This window comes from Ambystoma mexicanum, chromosome 3q (genome assembly GCF_040938575.1).
Source record: "Ambystoma mexicanum isolate Mex_15411 chromosome 3q, UKY_AmexF1_1, whole genome shotgun sequence".
Classification (NCBI taxonomy): domain Eukaryota; kingdom Metazoa; phylum Chordata; class Amphibia; order Caudata; family Ambystomatidae; genus Ambystoma; species Ambystoma mexicanum.
In genome coordinates, this window is record NC_090926.1 from 796,055,196 (window position 1) to 796,078,867 (window position 23,672).

A 23,672-nucleotide genomic window follows, 5' to 3' on the forward strand; every position below is an offset into this window, starting at 1 on the left:
GTTTATTATGTTGTGGGGGATTTTCCTGAGGGTTTGTCCCATCGATTGCTTGGTGTGGATCCGAGTCTCTCTCTCTAAGTTCATAGATGTTTTAATTGTGTGCGTGCCCCTGTGGCTGGTCTTTCTAGTTAGGACGTGAAGAGCCATGTTTTGAGTAGTTTCCTGAATAGTAGGTGGTTTCTTGTGTTACGTATGTACTTTGTAAGGTCGTTCCAGGTTTTCAGGGCTTGGTGAGAGGAGGATCCTCCAAGTTTTCTTTTGTTGTAGGGTTTCGGTTCCAGGCGGATGTCAATGCTTGATCTGAGCATTCTTGTTGGTTGATGTAGATGCAGTTTGTCTCTCGAGAACTCGGCACCTTCGTTGTGTACCGCTCTGTGCGTGATGCACATTGTTTTGAATTTTGTTTTTTTTATTGGTAGCCAATGTAGTGTTTTCAGCGCTGGTGTGGTGTGTTCTCTTCGTGGTAGTTTCAGAAGCAGTCTGGCTGCCGCGTTTTGAATGCGTTGTAGTTTTTTTTAAGTCATTGCGGCATGCCTAAGTATAGGCTATTGGCATAGTCTACTTTGGACATGACGAGGGCGATGATGGTGGCTGTTTTGTTGGCGAACGATAGGAACGGTAAGACCCTCTTTGCCGCTCGCAGGAGGAAGAAGCATTTCTTGAGGAGAGTGTTTACTTGTGGCTCTAGCGTGAGATTGTCCTTCAGAACCCCCAGGTTTTTATAATCGGCGAGGGTGCTGGGGTTGTCCCGAGTTCCCTTGGCCAAGGGATGACTTCGTTTACTCCTCCATTTTTTTTTTTGTGACGATCATTATTTCAGTTTTGCCTGGGTTGATTTTGAGGGAGTTGGAGGTCATCCAGGAGTATACATTGCCGAGGCAGTTTTCTAGCGTTGAGTTTATTTCCGGGTTGTCTTGTATTTTGAAGATTATTTATGTATCGTCGGCGTAGTTGTAGCAGGTGAGGCCGTGGCTTTTGAGGATTCTGATGAGTAGATACAGGTAGATGTTGTATAGTAGCGGGGAGAAGGAGGATCCTTGTGGTACTCCACAGGTGAAGTGTCTCGGGCTAGATTTGAAGGGTTTCATCCATACGGTTTCCGGTCTGTTTGTTAGGAAAGATTTGATCCATAGTAAGGCGGTGTCTGTTATTCCCAGTCCTTCTAATCTCGTTATGAGGGTGTCGTGGTTAACTGCTGATAGGTCTAGGAGTATCAAGGCAGTGCTGTTGTCCGAGTCTGCGTTCAGTTTTAGGTTGTCCCATATTGAGAGTAGAGCTGATTCCGTTCCTCTCATTGGTCTGAAGCCAACTTGTGCTTGGTCTAGTAGGCCGTGCTCTTATATGAATTCTTGGGTCGTTTTGTATATGTAAGTTTCGACCAGTTTGGCTGTGTACGGGATGTTGGAGATGGGTCTGTAGTTGGAGCGGTCCTCTACGGTTCCCGCTGTATCTTTGAGTAGTGGCCTGATGTATGCAGTTTTGAAGGCTTGTGGCACTTTCCCAGTTGTGATGGAAAGGTTGAGGATGTTCCTGTGATATTCCAGGGGCGTTCCTTGTTTAAGAATCGATTTTGTATATATCTGGCGGGCATGGGTCTTCGGGAGACCCTGAGTTATTGCTTTCGTTCACCAATTTGACGAATGTCTCCACTGATATATTTCTGGAAAGCCTCGTAGTTCGTTTGGGTGTTCCTCCTGGGTGTAGGAGGGGGTTGTGGCTAGATCAGGCAGTCTGCTTTGTATGGTTTGTTGGATGCTGGTGATTTTGTTTTTGAAATGGTCAGTAAGGTCATTGTATAGTTTCGTGGCCGGAGTTGGTGTGTTAGATCCCGGAGGGTTGTTGATTTCGTTTATGATTTTGAAGAGTTCTTTTTCGGTGTTTGGTGCTTCGAAGATTCGGTTGTCGTCGTATTTCCTCTTTGCTTTTTGTATTTCCTTTTTGTATGCACGGTTGTGTTGTAGGAATTTCAGTTTTTTTCGCATCGTCGTTTTGTTTTCTCCAAAAAAGTTCTAGTCTTCGGTTTTTCGTTTTCGTGGTGCTAAGTAGTGGGGTGATCCATTTTGCCATTGCCCGTTTATGAGAAGGGGTAAAGGGTTTTTCTTTAGCGATGTTGTCTCTAGTAATTCTAATCCAGGAATGCAGGAGGGCTACTTTTTTGTCCAGGTAATCTTCTTCCATGAATGTTTGGTGTGGTTTGCTAAGCTCCAGGAGTTCAATTAAGTTGGAGTTTTTGATGGTTCTCCAATTTCTTTTCATGGTGTTCGGTGTTTTGTTCGGTTGATCGTTTGTGGCTGTGGTCATTTTGATTATGAAGGGGATGATGAGATGATCGCTCCAGGGTATTTGAATTGGGGGTGCCGTGGTGAGGAGTAGCTTGTGAAGATTGCGTCAAGTGTGTGCCCTGCCGAGTGGGTTGCTCTTTTGACTTGTTGTTGCAGATTCATTGCTGCAAGTTGGCTTGATTTTTGTATGGTCGTGGGTTCTTCAAACCAGATGTAGAAATCTCAGAGTACTATCAGGTGATTGTATTTGATGGCTAGTACGGTGATTGCTTCTGTGAAGGCGTCTAAGAAGGTTGGTGGTCTATATATTAGTATCAATTTTAGGTTTGTTTTGGGTCTTACTGTTAGATGTATGATTAGGGATTTGCATTTATCGATGTTAGTGGGTCTTCCAATTTGATATCCAAGTGTTCCTTGTGAATGATTGCCAGCCCCCACCTCTTTTGGTTTTTCTGCTTGCTTGGATGCATTTGAGGTATTCAGGGAGGCAGTTGTTGAGGGTGATCTTGTAGTTGACGTCTAGCCATGTTTCTGTTACAAACAGGAAGTCGGTCCCTCCGTTGCAGAGCAGATCGTATATATTTCGCTGGCATGTTTGGACATTGACCTTGCATTGATGAGGTTGCAGTGGATCATTTTGGTGTGGGTTTGCTTGATGTTCCTTGTTTTGGTTTGTGGTATTTTGGTTGCGGTGCATCGTTATTGGCGTTGATTGGGGTGGATGAGGATCAGCAAAGGCTGCATATTCATTGTAGGGTATCGGATGAGGATCAGCGAAGGCTGCTTCTTCATTGACCCGGTCTGCTAGATTGAAAGCTTGGCTGTTCATTGGCAGTGCTTCTCTATTTATGCCGGTTAGGTGAAGGCCTGTGATGGCTTCCTCTTCGTTGAATTGGTCAGTTAGGGTGATGTGTGGGTTGTTGGATGTTAGATCTTCATCGTTTTGTCCGGTGTGGCGTGGGTGTTGAGTGTACTTCTGTTCTAGTGATGTATGGGGTGATGGGGTTGGAGTTTAGCCACACTCTTCTTAGGTGCTCCAGTCTTTTTCCTGGTTGTCTCGGGCTGTTCTTTGTGTGTCTTGATGTCTGTGTCGTTGGGTTATCCTGGTTCAGGGGTTGTTGCGATGTAAGGTGAGATATAAGGATTTTTTCCTTTGGAAGATTGATCTGGTCGTTCCAGTTTTTGGCGTTGTTTCCTCTATTTTCGGTTGTTGCTTTGGTAGTATGTTGGATTTGTGCATCTGTGTCCTGTGTCTCCTTGTCTTGTGCCCTTTCTCGGCGTCCCTTCCTGGTCCGGGGCATTTTGGTGCTCTGTGCGGAGGTGCTGGTTGAGTTGTTGGGTGTAGTGTCTTGTGATGGCAGTACTGGAGTTTCTTCTTGTGTTGGTATGCTAGGATCCATTTTTTGTGATGTCTGTTCTTCAGGTGGGTTGGTTTGTGTTTCCTCAGTGTTGTCCGGGGGTTGGGGTGCTGGGTGTACAGTTGTCGGGTGTTGTACAAAGTTCAGTGGCTGTCTATGTTGGTCTCTTGGGAAAGGTGAGGGCAGTCGGACTATACTATCACGGTCTGGTCCTTACTAGGAGTATGTAAAGGTGGTTAAGTCTAGGTTTGTGCTTGAGCCCAAGTCTAATTATGTTAGAGCCCCGTATGGTAGGAAGGGGGGGGGTGTTCTAAGGAGTGTTGTAATCCTTACAATACAAATTTTGGGAGCAGAACCCCTGCTGAATTTGAGAGACCTGTATAGGTGGAGGCCTATCAATGTGGTCTGAATGTCATAAAATCCAATTCAGGAAAAGAGCCCCTGCTAAATTTGAGAGACCTGTATAGTGGGAGAGAGGCCCATCAATGTAGTCTGAATATCATACAATGCAATTTGGGTGCAGAACCCCTGCTAAATTTGAGAGACCTGTAGGGTGGGAGAGAGGCCCATCAATGTAGTCTGAATATCATACAATGTAGTTTGGGAATAAATGTAGCATTCTTGTCTATGTGGGCTAGGCTTCCTGGGTGGAGCTATTGCTCTATCCCCCACCTAGGCCACTCTTATCTTACTGGTCCTTGGTTGTTGCTGGTTGACGGCTGGCTTCCCCTCCAGACGCCTGCTGACACGTCTTGGAGCTGCCTCTGATGGAGCCGCCCTTCGCCTAGGGGCCCTCAGCCGCAGGGGCTGCCGGGCAGAGGGCTGCCGTTGGAGGGCCAGTTATTGCTTGGGTAGCAAGGACTGCTGGCCCAATCAGAGTGGGGGAGGGCAGGTCGGGAGGCGGGAGAGACCAGGAAGAGGGTGTGGGGGTGGGAGAGGCAAGGCAAGAGGTGCTTCAGGGGGCCTGTTTTTTAAAAATTGGCAATGTGGGCTCAGGGGGCAGGCTCACCTTACACTGGCTTCCTCGTGGACGGTGGGCGGGTAGGGAGGAGGGAGAGGGCAAGCAAACACGGAAGGGGAAGGCTGAACAGATACGTCAGCCATTGGGAGGTGGAGGAAGGTCTGGGAGGCGGGAGGACTCGGTTACACAGAAGTGGGATCGGGGCTGGAGGGAACAAGACGGAGACTGCAGGTAGTGTGCACGGACCTGGGGGTGGGGCCTAGAAAATAACACCAGTGCCACAAAATGGATGCCTAGGGGGGGTCAGGAGGCCACAACACTCACCAGGGTCTCTGGGTGTAGAATGCCCATAGCGTGTGCAGTGCGGCTCAGTAGCCTGGCTGCTTCTCCCAGGCTAAGCAATCTCGAATAGAGGAAGGTCTGGGAGGCGGGAGGAGGAGGGGTTACACGGAAGTGGGATCGAGGCTGGGGAGAGAGAGAGGGGAGAGGGAGAGGGGAGAGGGAGAGGGGAGAGGGAGAGGGAGAGGGGAGAGGGAGAGGGGAGAGAGAGAGGGAGACTGCAGGTAGTGTACACGGGCCTGGGGGGGCCTAGAAAATAACCAGTGCCACAAAATGGATGCTATGGGGTCAGGAGGCCACAACACTCATCGGGGTCTCGGTGTAGAATGCCCACAGCGCGTGCACTGCATCTCAGTAGCCTGGCTGCTTCTCCCCGGCTAACCAATCTCGAGTAGAGGAAGGTCTGGGAGGCGGGAGGAAGGGTTACACAGAAGTGGGATCGGGGCTGAAGAGAGAGAGAGAGAGAGAGAGAGAGAGGGAGAGAGAGAGAGGGAGGCTGCAGGTAGTGTGCACGGGCCCAGGGAGCCTAGAAAATAACGCCAGTGCCACAAAATGGATGCCCAGGGGGTCAGGAGGCCACAACACTCACCAGGGTCTCTGGGTGTAGACAAATGCAACACTTTACCAAACAACAAAACTAGGTTGTCAATATCTTTGTGCAGTTATCTTTCCCTTTACCAAGCGATTGTAAAAGTCCTGTTTTCCTGTATTAGCCCCACCTCACACTGCAGCTTCTAGTTACCCCACACCTCATCCCTTGCCCTGGGGTCATTTCCTCTCCCTCAAACTCAGCGGCCCCTACTTCTTCCATCACCCAGCAGGCTTAAGTACTGATTCTCCTTTTTTTTATTTTTATATTACAGGTTGGAACAGAGTGGGACCCAAAGGAAAGAATATTCCGAAACTTTGGTGGACTCATGGGGCCTTTTGACGAACCGGTGGCCATGCAGAAGTGGGCTCGAGGGTCTAATTTGACTGTTACGGTGGTTTGGGTTGATCCTACATACATCGTTGCTGCATCATATGATATTACAGTGGACATGGAGGCGGAGTTTACCCAATATAAGCCCTCTCTCAGTACACCGCTGCGTCCTGGAGCCTGGAGTGTTAGAATCCTGCACTTTTGGGAGCCCCTGGGAGAAACCCAATTTCTTGTAGCTCCTCTGAACTTTCATCGGAAGGAGGCCCTCAAAAAAGGTAAGCGCTTGTGGAAATGTGAGAGACAGTGCAGGGTTGGCCCCCTAAGTACTGGATTCCATGTAAATTTGATCCACTCGGATACAAAGGAAGCTGAAGTGATAGTTTTCTGGAGCTATCATTTGTCACTTGGTGGATTCCTGCCCTGATTTCCTTGTAAAATGGTGAGGTCCAGCTACAGTGTGTGATGAGGGTCGGCCGGAATGTCTGGTATGTCTTACATGAAGTCTTACTTGATATGCATTGCGTGCCCTGTAAAATTAGCTCTTCAGGCACAGTTGGTAAAGCGGCAATGATTTGTGGCAGATGAAAGGCATCTAAATTTGTGATATGGCCTCAATATCTTCATGAACCCTGCTCCTCCCGGTTGTAGTTCGGTAGAATAGAATTCTTCAAAAGGTTTGGAGGTTATCCTTCCCACTGTACTCCTGGTGAGATGGAGAAAGCCAACAAAATAAAAGGGCACTTGGGTATTTTGTGGAATTGCAAGGAAGTTGGATGTCGAGGGAGCATGTGGAATAATTGACAAATCCAGATTAAAATAATCTTTATGGTAAGTGATGAGCTTGAATGTTAGACCATTTGTATTTGTTTTTATTAATTTAGGTCAGAGCTCATGAAATGTTTAATTGTATGTTCAGGCTTACTTCAATACGATGTATTGCTTAGCATTCTTGTTAGCTACCAACCTAATTCAGTAAACTAAAAAACGTGCAGAGAGGTGAAGTTCTTTACTGCGAGACAACTATTGCAGCAAGGCATCCTCGCTAATTCATTAGTTTGGAATAATTCCCCATCACAGAACTTTCTATTTTACCCTACCTTGTCATCCGGCTTAACACACATGTTCGATTACTATTGACTCTGATGGCTGTCTAACCTATTTGCTCTATTTGAAAAGTAAGTTAGGAGGATGTGTTGCTGGTTGATTTTGTACTGTCTCACTCCTCCGTTTCCCACCCCCTCGCCCCTCTTGTGGCTAGAAGGCCTGGACCAACCACCATCGTTTACCCTGAACACCTTCTCCACCAATGCGTCCTTTTGCGTTCCTTGAATTTTGTTTTTTAAAATGATCACCCTCACTGTTCCGGAATACCCACCTGTTAAAGCATTGTCTACCACCCCCTGTTGTGAATGCTTCACCAACTAACATTAAGAGGAAAGGCTAAAACACCTGACAAAAAGGGGGTTGTTTTGGTGGAGTGGCAGCCCCAGTGGCCAATCAGTATGGCAGGTTATCTGACCCTTTGCACCCAGCTCGTGTCTGTGATTGGCTAGCCTTGGGCCAGGCCCCTTTTTCAGAGCTATTTAGGTTCTGCCTAGGGAGATGGCTAGTCTAGGGCCCGTATCTGGCCTAAACCAGTTAAGACAAATATGGATGAAGCCATGATGGACTAACAGAGCCCACATGGTCAGAACGTTCTTTTTGAGACTACCTTGTGGTCAACTAAACAAAGGTGATGGAAATCATCCATCAAGACACACTCCAATTGAGGTTGGTTGAAAAACATCTTTAAAGACAAAAGAATCAAGGCAGAAAACTGACATCCATAGGACAGGGCGCCACGAGCAAATCCCAAACCGAACCTGCCCCTCGCTAAGCAAAGCAGTTCGTATGCATTTCTAAACGCATTGAATCCTATGAGAGAGGTGCGCACAAAGGTGCTCATTTAGACCATCATAGAAAGTGAACTAGCAGCTTCCTGCTACTCCTATAAACTTCAAAGGAGAAACCATAATTCTGTCATTCCTTCTCTCGGGTGGAGAGGCTCATGCGAGATGTGCAGCTGTCTCGTTACAAATGATACATGGCAGCTTTATCTAGTTGCAACAACAAAGCAGTGTCATCCAATTACAACGGGCCCAATTAAAGCAGTGAAAGTGCATCAAAATGGCCGAACTGCGGGGCATGAAAAATACAGCAAGAGAATTGTTTGTGTGCGACCTGAGCACATGGAGTCTCATCTCTGTCAACTGAAGCATCGTTATATTGGCTAGGCCCAACACAGCATTATTGGTTTTCTTGTCAATGCAATGCATGCCATCTTATACGTACATTTATTTTCTAATTTTCTTTCGCACCAGAAAACAAAATGACTGAGAGAAGGATTTAAAAAAAACTGAATTTTTTCTTCAAAAAGGTAAAACTCATTTTACCTCACTAGAACCCCAATGCTAAGCATTGCTTCCCACCAACCTAGTCTTATTCCACAATTAAGCAGAGTTTGTCATTGCCTACCTGCCGCAGGAAAGAATATAAACTCTTTTGGCGTAAACTTTGTTTTGAGCTTCATTGGTCAATCACAGTGCACACCACGTCATGAAGCTGCTGGGAATGATGGCGCCTTGCATTTTCTTCTTTCCTCATGTGACTAGAAAAGCACCCTCTAGAGTTGTGGCTTGCGTCGCAATGGTCACAGGCAGCAGGTGAGTGTGATGATCTAGTGACTTTAATACAAAAGGTCATAAAAGCTCTGCGTTTGTGGACACGGACAAATAATCTGATGGACTTTCCATTTGTGAATCTGAGATATATTTCATAATGGCCTCTTGTACAGGCAATTTCAGGGTGGGGCGCTCCTTGTCGGTCTCGGATGAGGGAAAGTTTCTGCGCCAACAAACAGCCCTTCACATTATTGTACTGGAGAAGAGCTGCTTTACAGGTTTCAAGCTCTTGTATAACACAGTCGTGCTTTTGGCTACAACTAAAGCAATGTTTTACATCAACAAACCGGCCAAAACGCACTCTCCCAGATTAAAAACAAATATAATAATACTTACAATTTCCCAAAAACTCTTCAATAATGGTTAAAACCCTAATTAAATGTTTATCAAAAATATCCTACAAAACATTTAATCACACACTTATTAATTGGCTATCTAAAAGACTAAAACTTCTTTCTAACCTCTTTATGGTTTACATATGCAAATAATGGTGTGTTTGAACATTTTACATTTTCAAGCATTTGTATACATGCTTAGTCATTCACTTTCATTTAAAACTGTTTCAAGTTCTTCTCAATATGAGTCCATACTCGGTAAAGTGCATTGTGCGTGTAATCTGGCGTGCGTGTAAGCAGTAATTCCCCAAATCCTGCGACTGTATTGCATCGTAAAGATGTACAAGATATCCAAAAGTGCACATATAGTGGCTACTCACTTTGACACATTCAGTAAAAATGCTTCACAGTTTCTGGCGTATCTGTCTGACACATCCGACAGAATCTGGCCTCTTTGCTGATTTTCGGCTGGGCTCCCCGTATTGTCTAACAGGAGTTGATTTGTCCGCAGTAAAATATTGACTCTGCGTATGGCAGGGTCTGGACACTGTAATAAACAAGACTAAGCTCTCTCATAACAGTGTACGACAGTGGATACCTGCTCATAATTTCAGTTTAGACAAATGTGTGTAATTATTGCACCAATCCCACCTATCCAAAATTCTCTTGAAAGTTCAATTCAGCACAAAATAACTCTGTCCTAATTTTTAAAACCTGGTATCCACATCTACAAATAGCATGTCCAAATCCATGAACTATGAACTTGCCAGCCTGGTGCCTGAAATCCTAGGAGGTGGATATCTGAACTTTCATCAGCATTGTATGTAAACACTTTGTGAGGTGACCAACACAAGAGCATGTACTTAACAAATGGAAAGTATTGTGTATGTGTTTGAAAACGTGACTTTAATCCCGTCGATCGTTTGTCATTACATAATGTTACTTGTTAAGGAGTTTTACTAAAGCCCACCTATTGTAGGACTGAAGACTCACTCTTCGGTGTACAGAACGTGCTACTGGTGGCTCCCCAGGTGAGGCAGCAGTAGCTCCTGTTCTGATTCTTGGCCTGAATGCTGAAGGAGCTTTTGGCAGGAGCAGATGGTCCGCTTCTTGTGATTGGACGCCCAGCAGATGATCTTTACAATACTGGCCCAGGGGACTCGACATAACCTTTGCTTCAGCGACGGTTGTCACATGGCAGACTTGTCGCTGTTTCCCGGGTCCGACTTGGAAGGGGCGATGTCTCGGAGTGGGAAAGAGTCACTGTAGGTCCAGCAGGATGCCCACAAAGTTCCATCTGAAACTGCGCTTCAGGAGTCTATGCACAGCAAATTGGTCCAGGTCCCGGGGTATTGCAGCCCAGGACGGTCATAGCTTTTTGACGGACAGCTCAAAATGTAGATAATCTCGAGATTGGTTGGTCCCCCCAGTTTAGGGGAGGAAGTCATCTGGTCTGGATCTTCCCCGTCGTTCAGAAAACAATGCTGCAGCTGTGTTGGTCACTCAGTAGTCCTTGGCCATTGCTGGCGGTGGCTGCAGACGTCCTTCTTCCTCAGATTCTTCGATCCATTGGTCGACTCTCGTTTTGCTGCCCCATGACCCGTGCCTTTATGCAGGAAAAACGGCTGGAACATCCAGTCGCCATACATGCAAATCTGGGAGCTGACTTGTCCAAAAGGACAGCCAGCCTCCTAGTTCGAACTGGATCCAAGCAGCCACAAGGCAGGACACAGATCAGGGGAGTTTTTCACCTCTCCCACTTCCTGTCATTTCAGGCACTCAAGAGAGCCTTGGTGGGCTTTCACAAGATCTCACCCACCCAGCTAGGTAGAAGAAGGCCCAAGAAAAGGACAAGTCATCAAGATTTGGTGAAAAAAGACTGGCACCATTTTATTACATTGGTGCTCCATGTGTCCATTACCGCAGCTGTGATAGCCTGTGTGCAAGTCACAACAACCGGTTAAAAAAAACATCCACTGCCACCAGCCACTCAGATGAACTTGTCACTGTACCTAGAAAGTTACAGGAGAAGTGGAAAAGGGGATACACTGTCTCCCCTCAGCCCTCCACATGAGGTGGTATGTGCTGATTCCACAAAATAATAGTACAGTAGGATAAAATGTACACCCCCATCTTTGGAAACGGTAGTTACCACAAGGAAAGGAAAAGGGGCAGCTCAAAGAGCTTCCAGCAACACTGCAGAGGAAGTGGTGTGTGCTGCAATGATAAATTGCAGGTGCCTTTTTAAAAGATGGAGGAAATCATTGCTCCAAAAAGATGCAACCAAACAGGTGAAAAAAGACTCCCAGAGGTAGAGTAAAAGATTCAGTGGGGGAAAAGTTTCCCACTCAGGAAAACGTATCATAAATCCAGGAATCCAGCAAAAAGTGCTGGGGGGCTCGCGAGTGGTGAGAATATTGCACAAAAATGAAATTAATTCTACCTAACATTAATCACATTTTATACTTATTGGGTTCAGGGTTAGTCTTTTACTCTCTCAAAGTTCCCCTTGAAGAACGCATACACCACATCACAACAAAGTATAGTGGAAGGCGCCTTGGTCAAAGCATTTATGGAAGGTGTTAAATTAATGTAGCCAGAGCAGAATTTCAGTTTTGTTATGGATGTATGTGTCCTCCATTTGACACCATCCACAAGTCGTTTCTCAAGCTGCTTACATACAAATTTGCTTTTCTGGCAGCTGATTTGGAATGTAAGTGAACTTCAGGTTATTTCTGTAGATGAGCTGTGTGGCTATCCAAATGTGAGGTTTATAACAAATCCATGTGTTTTGCCAAAATCGATTTTAAAACTCCTTATCAATCCATTGAACTTCCTACTTTTTCTCCCAAATGAAAAACAAGGGAAGAATGACGGTGTATATACCCTTTACGTATGCAAAGCAGTCATGCTCAACATGGCCAAGACAAAGTCACTGTGTAAGAGCAGTTGTTAGGCAAAGTTTGAATGCAGTCCCCTCTGGGAATACTACAAGCAACTATGGCTACAGGTATAGGCAACCCAACCTTTGGTATGAGCTTGTACTACACAGTTTTGGTAGCGTGTTGAGCAGCCAGGCTTATCTCAAGAGGGTAAATGTGAGCAGTAGTGGAGTTGCACAAAGTTTCACAGTTACAGGTATTCAAATAAACTCTTACACTCAAGGTTTCTTGCATAAACAATTAATAATTTATCAGTCAGTTATAATGCCTTCTTTAGAAGGGAGCAATATACTAGTAACACATAGATACACTTCAATACTATATGCTCTGAGTTTCTGGGTCAGACGAGGCCCTTTTGGGATGGCCCACAGACACAACCTACACCCAGAGGTGACTTCAATGACCAGGGTGCTGGGGACATTAATGCCTTACTGTTGGCATAAAGGTAAGCAAAAGGCAAAGGTTATTAGAACAAAAGAATTTTCAAATATTCATAAGCAGGGCAAATACTTTCAGATAGCAAGAGAAGGGTCAATAGGCTAAGCCAAAGTCAATAGGCCAAAATCTTTGTATAGGATGCAACACTTCAGGTAGGTAAATGGAAAAGTCTTTGCACAAGTTCTTAGGAGTCTTGGAGAAAAAGAAGAATCAAATGTAGGGCCGCAAGCTGATTTGACTTGTGAGTTGCAGAAGTTACAAGCACTTCCACGGTAAGAGGTAAGTTCTCTTAGGCTAGTTTACAGTACCTTAGTAAAGAAGAAAAAGATGCAGCTGAAGACTTCTGTTCCTGTACAGCTCTGCAGATTTCACTGTTCCTGGGCCTCAGTCGTGGGGACAAGAGGGAGGATGTCGGGGGACTCTTGCACTGTATTGGCACCGTCAAAGCCGGCAACTGGCAAACTTTACTTTCAATGGCTGTTTTGCGTTTCAGCTCCTTGCGGTACAGCAAATAGCAATAAGCGCGGTTCCTGGCTGTCAAGGTGGACTTTCCTCACATCTGAGGTCCCACAATCAACTGAGGGGGTTCAGGCTTGGTCAGTCCTGCATCGTGGGAATCTGGAGGATATTACAAAAGATTTAGGCCAGCTTACAAGAAATGCACGCAATCTGGTGTCCCTCTCCCTGGCTCTACGGTTTCCTACAGCAACTCTGAGTAAATTTAACCAGCTCCGAGGTGGCTTACTTGGGAGTTGATTGGTCCTACCAACTCAAAGGGAGAAGTCGTTCTTTGCAGGCCTTCTGTCGCTGCGAACTTGGCAATTCAGACCTGCAGCAGGGTTTCATTGGGCAAACCAATGGTCCAAGAGTTGCAGCAGCCGTCCTTTTGAAGCTCTTCTGTTCCTTCATCCACTGGTCGACTGAACTTTATTCTGTTCTCCCATTCATTCCAACCTAGCTGTCACTCACCCAGCAGGGTGGCTGTCCTTGCCGGACAGTCAGCCAGCCAATCACCACAGAGTGCATTTAGGTCTCCTACGAGATTAAGCACAGGGAGTTTCGGGCACCTCCCTCACTTCCTGCCCACCCCAGACACTTGGGCGCCAGAGGCGGGTTTTACTCCTGAAGCCCGTCAAAGGCTAATGAACAGAGACCAAACCTGGTTTGACGCGCAGAGAAAAACTCGAAGGACCTTTCCATAAAGACATGGCAAAAAAAAGACTGGGAACTGTTTTAAAAAAGGAGGCTCAGGCGCCATCTTGGAAAACATAGCTCCCTGTGATTTAACGTTACCGGAGCTGCGAACCATTCGCGGTCGGGGTAAATCATGATAGTTCATTGTAAAACCACTGCCAGGAGCCATCCTGAGGGGAAAGGGTAACATTTGACTGTTACATGAGTAACTAGACATAGGAGATACTAAGTAACCCCTCCACCACTCTATTGTAAGACAGGGTGTGCTGGGTCTAGAATTTTTCAGGACCAAGAAGTCAATTTCACTCCATTGCTCTGGGAAACAGTAGTTGATCCCAGAGAAGGTATTTAAATCTTGGGAAGCCTGGAAGACTTCCCTGTGCAACTGCACTGACGGTGCTGTGACACAGATATAAAAGATGATGCCTATGGAGTTGCTTAGACTCCATAACCAAAAGAAAGTGTATAAAATCACAGTAAAATACATGAGACAGTGGGGGGAAAAAAGGGTCTCGCTCTCTCCAGGTAAAAAAAATCAAGTCCTCAAAATCCAGGAAAGTTGCTGGGGTCTCTAAGGTGGAGAGAATTGGCACATTTTTGAGAATTCTCATTAACAGCAGTCACCTCTGTTTCTTTTGCTGCAGGCCAAGAGGGAAATACAGTTACCAAGTCCACCATTGCGCACTGAGTTGTACGTTGCATCCAAGAATGCTATAAGCTTGCATGCAAGTCTTCGCTCACTCCACAAGAGATACAATTAGCTACATTAGCTTCTATTAATGGCAGATCTTCCAGATCTCCCTTGTAAATCATTCCCATTTTTCCTCCCTTGGGAAGCGTTATAAAAAATAAAAAAAATATTTTTTTTTAATTTTTGTGAATTACAGAATTCACACTAATGATTTGAGAACTGGGTCTGATTAGCAGATGACAGTCCAACAAAAAAAAGTAAGGACACGTCGTAGCTTGGGCGTAAATTGGTTGTATGGAGTGTGTTGCTGGTAAAAGTTCAATTGTAAGTCCTAGGGTGATCCTTCAGCTCCTTGACCCAATTGGGTGGGTTGCGTGGAGGGAGGGGGGGGTGAAGTCACTACCTATTGCTTTGGAAATGTAACATTAAGGAAGCTAATTAAAAAATTCAGATGCTTGGCACACTATTCAAAATAGCGGTCATATGCAACTATGTGATGGAGTGGACAACAGAATTTGAGCAGAAGCATCAACCGCTGGGTGTATTTTTAAGCATACATCGAAGTGATATGGAGAGGATAAAGACCATGCCAAATTGATTTGCTTAAGAATGAAGCGTAGAGCATATCTATAACGCTTGAATGCAGGCAGAGGCCTTGAACAAGGGATTGATTTAGGTGTTGAAATGATTTGTCTACTCATTTTAATGAGGAAGAAGCAGCAGCGGAGGTTGTTGCGGAAAGGGAACACCACACTCACTTGCGTTGTACATTACCTGTAGTGTCACTGGAACGGGAATGATTAGATCCTTAGGGTATAGATATAATAACCATAAAAGGCAAGTAGGTTGCAAGGAGACCTCTTGCATTCAAAGTTGGGTAATCAATACATTGCAAGATTGAGGTTGGATATTAATGGATAGAGGAAGGCTGTTGAGGATCCTGGGCTAACGCTGCATTATCTGGAAGTAGTACATTGCAAGTGATGTAAAGACATACCCTGTAAAAGACTTTCAGAAGATGAAAATTGTAACCAAGCATAATGGCCACCCAGGATGCCAGATCTGTAGGACTTAAATCATCATAAAATACAGCCTGACACTCCGTGTGGGAGTGAAAATTAGTGTCTGGCATAGGTAGACAATACTAATGGCAAATGCAATAGACTGGGCACACTTGGAGTGGAAGGTATGTAGGTAACCTATTTTGGCAGTATGCAAAACGGAAGAGGCGAGAGGTGCGTGTCAAAACAGTCCTTTAAGATGAGGTTTCAATTGATTCATTATAAAAGTCTACAATCCAGCGCAAGCCATTGGAAGACCCTGTACAGAGTGAACCAGGAAATGAAACAAACGTGTGGGAATGCCTTGTCCAACTTCTTATATACCTACATGAGGGAAAAATGGCTGTGGGAAGTTAGTGAATAACCTGTGTCCCTCCACCCCCCACACATCTATACCAATCAAACATCCAGCTTCTAGGAGGTCAGTTAATAGCAGTGGTGCTCATACTGGTAAAAAAAAGCTGAACACCAGTAGTGATCTCAGATTTGGCTAAATGAGCTACAATGAACGATATTTACAAGGGGAGATTTTGGTGGTGTTGCAGGAATGATGGGTTCTGGAGAAGAAATCCCCCCCCCCCCATGACCCCTTCCAAGCATTTTGTAGGCTTGTATAAATGGTATTCCCTTATGCTTTCAATTTATGGCTAATATAACCCATGATCGCTTGAGTTTTTGTGGTACACTATCAACCACAGTGGTTTGTGGCGTTACACTATTACTGATAGTCTACAAATCCTTAATGGGCAACAGTACAGTGAGTCACAAATATTGTCTGTGGTGGCCTATGGATTTATAGGTTGGCATTAAAATGATGGCTTGTGATTTTGGAATTTAGTTAGGTGATGTTTTAGTTTGCCATTGCTCATGATTTTGCGAATCTGTTTGAATCTCGCTCGAAGAAGAGTGATGTGATGGAAGACCTCCATCTGAAGGCTTCTCCCCGCTTGTACCCATGGCTTCTGCTGTGTGGCACCCCTGCTCTCCTGAAGCCCCTCTCCACTGTATTCCCCCACTTACCGGCACACCCTTCCTCTGCCGCCTTGCCCTGTTGTGCGTCAGCCTACTTATGGTGCTATTTTGTGTGTTACGCTTCACCCTGGTGGTCTCTGGACAGCATTTGGATTTTACATGCTAATAATGTTCATAGTTTTGTTGGCTATTATGTATCGTGGCTCTGGGGTTTATAGGTTACTCCTAACTGAAATTCAATGTTTTATCAATTACTCGCAGGCTCATGGTTATCTGCTTTATTAAATACAGTGCTTTTGGGGATTAGTATTACCTGTGTTGGCTCATTGTTTTGCAAGTTAGTATTAAAGACACTTTGTTTTTCTGGGATAGTGAATATGCCCCCAGGGACTCTTTTTGTTCAGTGGTATTGCCCATTATCATTTTGTAGTTTAGTGTTACTGATGTAAACGCACTTTTCTTTAGTTTTTTCGGTTATTTATTCAACCTTTAACAAAGTATCTATCCTTAAACACATTCTATACAATCACAATTAACAGGATCAGAATAAAAAAGAAACTCTAAATCTTCATAAACTTGTACAAATTAATTATAGCCTCCAATTTGCGAAGTCAAATACTGATAACGGAAAACAGAGTTCAAATCACATAACGCACGTCAAAATCAACAAGATAACAAAAAGTCAGAGCTTCATAAAATTATACAACTAATTCATAATGGTCTCCAATTTAAAGTCTTCAACTTATCACAACAATTACTTCTGACTTAGTACGACCAGCCAGTTATTGACCAAAGGGCTTTTAAATCATTACATACGAAAGTACGCAACATTTTCTTAATTCTTTACCTAATCCTTATAGGATCTGTGCGAGTTAGTATTAAATGTCTCTTGATTCATTATAAAACCGACAAGTGATTGGGTCCACAGATAACAAATCATATCTCACCAAGATCACCTTAGTTAGAATTCTATTCAAACAAAATCTTAAACGAGGATCTTGTTAGTTTATCCGGATAAATTGTCAAAAGAGGGGTTACAACAGTACGTTTTTTGTGGTCATGTCATAATTGGATAACCAAAGGGTATTGGTGGATAGAATCCATGTTAACTGTCCAATCGTAGTGAAACAGCAATTTATTTTACTTTGGTTCGATTTGTTATTGGTTCAGACACTGTGCAGGAGACTTCCACCAGTAGACTTTGACAGAAATCACACAAGTCCTTAATTTGACCAATTTAATTTTCTTTCATGATGTTATTAAAGTTGACAAAGGAATCATGTGTAGGGTGTAAAGTTTCCGTAAACAGCGAGAAGTTCTGCCATTGGGCTCTGGCCTTTAATGAGACCAGACCCAATTCATATCTTATGATGGGTAACAGTTGAATACGGGAAGCACAAAGTTCTACGCCATTTTTTAACTTCTAGTGTTCCCAGATATTCAATAATTTTAGTAGAATAACATTCCACTCATATAAAAGTTTGGGAGCAATCTTACCCAAATGGTATCCTATCACAGGACTAATGGAATGGAAAATCTACAGAGTCTTGCATCTACCCGTACTAATTGATTTGTCAACCTGTGGGCCTTCATACATTGCTGTAGCCCCGATATTGCTGGTGTTGATGTAATCTTGAGGCCCAACTAGATTAGAGATTGAGTTTCGTCCACAGGTTCACAATTCAACCTCCAGGTAAACGTAATGCCAGGAGCCCCCCCCACTTGAGAACCTCAAAACCTTTGTTTTTGTGTTATTTAACCTTAGAGAGTGACTTTCAGCGAATGCTTTAAATGCATTCATTAAACGTTGTAGACCAATTGGTGTGCAATCTAAAACCAAGAAGTCGTCTGCATAGGACAACCAAAAAAAGTTTCAAATTGTACCCCTTCAGAAACATAAGTGGCTGGGTTCAAGTAGTCCTCGATATTATACATATACAGATTGAACAGACAAAGAGCCAATACCCATCCCTACCTCACACCATATTTCAATTTGCTGAGATACAAGACCAGAATTATTCATGTGAGCTTGAAGATTTGAGTTGGCATACACACCCATAATCCTGGTGGTATACCCCATTGATGTAGTTTCACCCACAACATATTCAGGTCCACAGCGTCAAAAGCCGAGGAAAGGTCTATTGCTGAAGCATATACAGTTTTATTACCCGCCCAAGCTGTTATTTGTATACAGTTGACAAATAATACATTGAGGATGTACCCATGTTGCGTCGAAACCCAGTTTGTCCCTTCTCTACCCTATGCGTTTCTTTAATCCACTTTTCCAAATGTTTTAACAGCATTGATGCAAAAACTTTATTATCTGCATCAAGAATAGATATTGGTCTGTAATTACACAGTTCTGTTCTATCCCCTTTATTAAAAGTCGGTACAAGAAATGGGATAAATATTGATTACATGTATGGAGTTGGAGGTGAGTCAAAATTGTGGCCCAGACTCCCGGATTGTTTTTGAATAAAATGTTTGATAGACCATTTGGGCCAGGCACATGAGAATTACTTATTCTGTTAATGACCTCTCGCATCTTCATTACTAAAGCTAGGCAACAACTGATTATCGTCCTCCCCATCACACAAACCAACTTATTTCGGCCTGGTTTTAGGGTTAGAGAAGACTGATGTAAAATGTACTGTCTAATGATATTCCGAAACAGCATTAATAGTGTTATTAGTATCAGATGAATCGACACCATAAATCAACTGCCCAAACATTTTTGAGTTCTGTTTCTTAGGGAGTTCAACATATTTTCAGCATCCAAATAAATACTGTCTACTTTGGTCTGTTTGAGCCAATTTGTGTTGGATTGTCGTGCTTTTAACCCAAATTGTCATAAGCTCAAAGGCACATCCCTGGAGCTTCATAATCGACCTAATGTTACATCTCATTTCATGCTTCTGCAGGTTTACTTCATGATTATATGTATGAGTATGCCTTACTACAGCCTGTGTCTTGTGCTGTCCATTGATCCTACTGGAATCTAATAAAGTTATTATAAAATTACCAAAGTGATTTGGGTTAAAAGTATATGCTCTCCATTCATGAGTGGTCTTATCCAATAAATCGCACAGCTGATTATTTACTTTGTTTGCTTTATGAGGATTCCAACTGATTCGGGTTCTTGGGGAATTTTTTCTAAACTATCAATAGTACTCATATCCTTCAAGGGTAACCTCATTACTATGTTAGTTTTGAGATTTTGAGTAATTATGTAAATTCTTGGATGGGTATTTATCATCTCGGTCATGTTTGGCTAATGAGGGGGACTTTAATTCTGACTGTAGAATCAATGCGTCTCGGGCCAACTAGCTGATTGGTGGAGTTGGCCAAGAAAGTAAGAGAGTGAATGGATCTAGATGGTGGAAGGGGCTGAGGTCATTAGGCCCGAGGTCACTTAGTTATACCTTCTTTGACCACCACTACCAACCTAACACATGGCCCAACAGTATATCTTCTTGCACTATTGAAAATGTGTTTGGATTCTTGGTTTTCCACTAAGTGTTTAACTTTTGAAGTCATCAGGACTTTAGACAGTGACCATTCTACCTTGGAAACATAGCAACCAGGTCCCTTGCTAAGCAATAATAGTAAAAGTTTAAAATTTAATTATATTTGATGGCTTAGTAAATGGAAGATAATGGCCTCTAGTGTTCCAGGATAATATTGACAGACACTTGTTTTGAGGACTGTGTTTTAGATAAAATGCCAGGGAGCGTAAATTCGCTTTCATCAACAAAGACCAGTATTTCCTCAGATGTTTTGACTTTTTCCTTTTAGCCGATGAATCTGTTTGTACAAATTGTTAGTGTTTATTAGTACTTGGATACAGAGGAAGGTCCAAGCTACAGACTCTTAGCCTCTCAATCATTCATAATGGTATTAAAAACCAATTGAGAGTTAATATAAATCGGTGCTCGATTGGGTCTGTTCCGATCTAGAAAATCAATCCTTCACAAGTCAACAGATATTTTTATATTTATATTATCTAGAATGGCTTGTTTTATCGGTTTGTATTACCCACTCTGATTCATGTTTTTTAGGCTAGGTGTGTCCCTAGAGGCTCGTTGTTTTTTACCCTATTACTTGTGTTTTTAGGCTAGTATTAGCAACCATAGAAAATGCTTTTGTAGGTCGGGATTATGTAGCAGATTTTGAGTTTGTAGGTAACTATTACCCACCTTGGCGTGAGGTTTGATTACCACAATTTCATATTTTCCCCTGTCCATACCAGAATGTGATTTGTATCGAGGACTGTTAAGTGGCTTACTTGTGGTGGGTTGGTGCCCACACCCCATTTCTTTGCACCAGTGTACAATGCCCCATCAGAAGTCTGCATCCTTTTCGCATATTGAGGGGCAATGAATAATGAGAACCCAATATTTGGGTGCTGGGTGAGCTTTTCTGCAGAACAAGGGCTTCATGTGCATTGGTGGAAGTAGTGGGGGGTGGGGCGTTTGGAGTACCTGCTTTAACTGCTGTGCAAGAAATGAAACTGGGCCTTTTGATTCTTGTTCCCTCACCACTTCCTCTCGTTAAGGTGTAGCTGATTCACAAGTCTTTAGATGGCACAGATGTCTCCCACTGAATGTTTCTTGCTGGAGAGGAATTTCTCTTTGTGACCCCTTTTCCTTTCCTCACTGCAGGTGATGGCAGCTGGCTGCACGCTGGGCCTCCTCGTAACGAGTACATGGATCAAAGCTTCCAAGGCCTCAGCGGAGTCCTAAACCTCCCCAAAAGAGACACTTTGGAGCTAGAGTCCAAACACAAGGCAGAGCTATTGGGCCAGGCTCTAAACGATTGGACAGACGAGTGTGTGAGCAGCTTCTGGTCTGTAGCCAACCTGTGCATTTCTGGGGCCGCCAGCTGCTCCTTACTTCCGTCCTGCACAGAGTCCAGCTGGAGCAGTCTTTCACCTGATCCCAAATCAGAACTGGGAGCTTTGAAGGATGACGGCCGCCTGAGGTAGCACAATGCCTAGGGAAGTGCATCCTGGCGAGTGATTCTTCCTGGTCTTCATCTTGGGTATCTGTTGGTTTGCATCTTCTAATCATGCACAGGATTTCAAGTTGTTCCCGTGGGGATCTACTTGCGGGTGACATTGGGCTGAGGCATGGCTGCTAGTCCAGGAGTCATGCCTACTCCATTTGGACAGGAGGCTTTGGAACAGCCAGAGCAGAACTGGGGCAAGAATGGGACAATGTTGATCTCAGACCCTCTTGTGTGATGGGCAGCAAGGGCAGCATCAGCAGTTGAACCCCATTGGCATTAAAGGGAGGCTATGCGTCCCCAAGCAAAACCGCCAGACGGCTCCCACATTATGGACAATTAAAAGTCAGTAGCAACAGGCCACACCAAAAGCAGCGTGCATATGAAGGCACTGTTCGAGTATTGTGACCCTGGACTGCAGGGTTTGGCATTCATGCGTTTTATGCTTCACTCTTCGTGAAACTAGTAAATTATGTGCAATGTTCTTGAGAGGGCAAGGTGCGGGTGAGGAGACTAGAGAAAGGGAATGAACATCAGAGGGCAGCTGGTGGTAGAGGAGAGAATATCGGAAATATCACCAGGGTAACGTGAAGTAAAGCAGACATGATGAGGTGATGAGACAGCATGGGTAGTAATGAGTACCATTGATGGCACAGAATGTGGGGGAAGAGCATAGTGAGTTGGAAAGCATGATGAAGAGGGGGGAAAGTGCAGGAGGTGGAAGAGCACAGGAGGAGGCTGGGCATGCGCTGGCAAAGGATTGGTGAGAATAGTTCAATTCGAAAGTAGGTGAATAGGTGGAATGTGGAGGGCACGGATCAAATTAACTGAAGTGAGCAGGAGTGAAGGTAGGAGGAGTGGGGACAATGAAGTCGATAGAAATTGGGGGGAAAACATGGTAGTTTGAGAAAGTCATAGGGTGGTGCCAGCAGAGGGCGAGTGACACTTCCCTGGTGCTGCTGTTTTGTTTGTCAGTGTGAATGTCCTTCGTTTCACCTTAATGAGCTACCGTGAAGGATGGAGTCTTTCACATGCCAGTTTGTCGTCCTCCTGTAATCGGAACCTCTACCAGCCCTCCTGTCACTCTACAAAAGAATCATGCATCGTGTCAGGATTTTTATTTTAATTTTAATGGCCTTCTTTCAAATCAAACAGGCAACGCATCCAATGTCGGCTGGAAACGGGCAGTAAAATCACTGAACTGTCTACTTTACACACAGCCCAAACGGTTTGCCTGGACATGGGCTTTGCAACATGGCAAGCACTATGTCGTCTTTTGAAGAATGTGTGTAACCACTAACAGCTGCTGGACACAGATAATGTCACTACTAAGCAGTCGAACCACTAAGATGTCTGCTGGACAGCAAGCCACTGTAAAATATCGGCTGTACAACTGCTGGACTATCTGCTGGGCATAGTATGCACAACCACTACAATCTTCCTTGGTCACAGGCAGTGCTTGCTCTATACAAGTGGCACAATGAAAGAATAAATAATGAAGACTTGTCTTGTGCAGCTCAGAGTTGTGAACGGTTGCCTCGCTGTGGTTTCTGACTTGGATGAGGGGGTTCACCAATAATTGCAAACAAACATTGGCAAAGTCAACTATTTTGGCTTTTTGTAAGCATGGGATAGGCATTTGCCAGGCACTGTCACAATGTTATTTACCTGTCCATCATGGCAACATCTGAAAAATTGTGGGAATAACTGGGCATATAATAGCAGTGCCTGGCAAAGGCCTACTAATAATTGCACACAAGCAACACGGACAGTTTTGTCAATGTTTGTTTTTAATCAGACTTCAGTGCAAGGAACATATATAATTAAAGTGGGTGAAGGCAGACTTGGTTAAAAGTGTTCATTACACCATTAGTGCACTTAAAAGCTGCAATGAAACCATTAACTCATCAGATTGCTTAGAAATAATACTGACCGACCAAAGTTTGATGTTACGGATTGATAGTACTAACTCAATGAAATCCCAGGAGGATTCGTTTTGGGTGGGAATGGCTATAGGGATTAGGATGCCCATAGGCAGTGAATGAGTGGGTAAATAACCAAACATGCCCAAACTGTGTCGCTCCTCACATGCCATCTCCCTCCTAGCGCTATTCCAATTCAATGGTTTCGGCTCAGATGTGGCAAGCGCCACCTAATAGCCAAAACGAAGTGTTTCATAAGGTAATCCGTGGTTTGGTAGGCCTTTTCTGGTAACAAGCCACACATGCTACAGAGCCACCCAGTAGCCATCCTGGAATTTACACTTCTAGTTCTGCGCCACTAAGTAATGCATTGAGGCAATGTAAAAATCTGCTGGGAACCATGCATTTCTGATCCATGTAGATTTCTGTCTTGTAGGGCAATGTTTGTGTATAACTGGCTTTATTAATACAAGGCTGATGGCTCTCAACAATGCAGAGCACCACAAACATTGTTCAACAACATTGTGGGGA

The 23,672-nt window shown here is 44.1% G+C and overlaps 1 protein-coding gene across 1 annotated transcript in view; it reads left to right on the plus strand.

The window, feature by feature from the left end:
* The window catches only part of XYLT2 (xylosyltransferase 2), a 294,426-nt gene extending 271,692 nt beyond the window's left edge, over nucleotides 1-22,734 (plus strand). The window contains exons 10-11 of the mRNA XM_069654872.1: nucleotides 5,804-6,137; nucleotides 20,877-22,734. Coding sequence (XP_069510973.1) covers nucleotides 5,804-6,137; nucleotides 20,877-21,199 — 657 coding nt within the window. The 3' untranslated portion in view covers nucleotides 21,200-22,734. The remainder of the gene's footprint in view (nucleotides 1-5,803; nucleotides 6,138-20,876) is intronic.
* The last annotated feature ends 938 nt before the right edge of the window (nucleotides 22,735-23,672 follow it).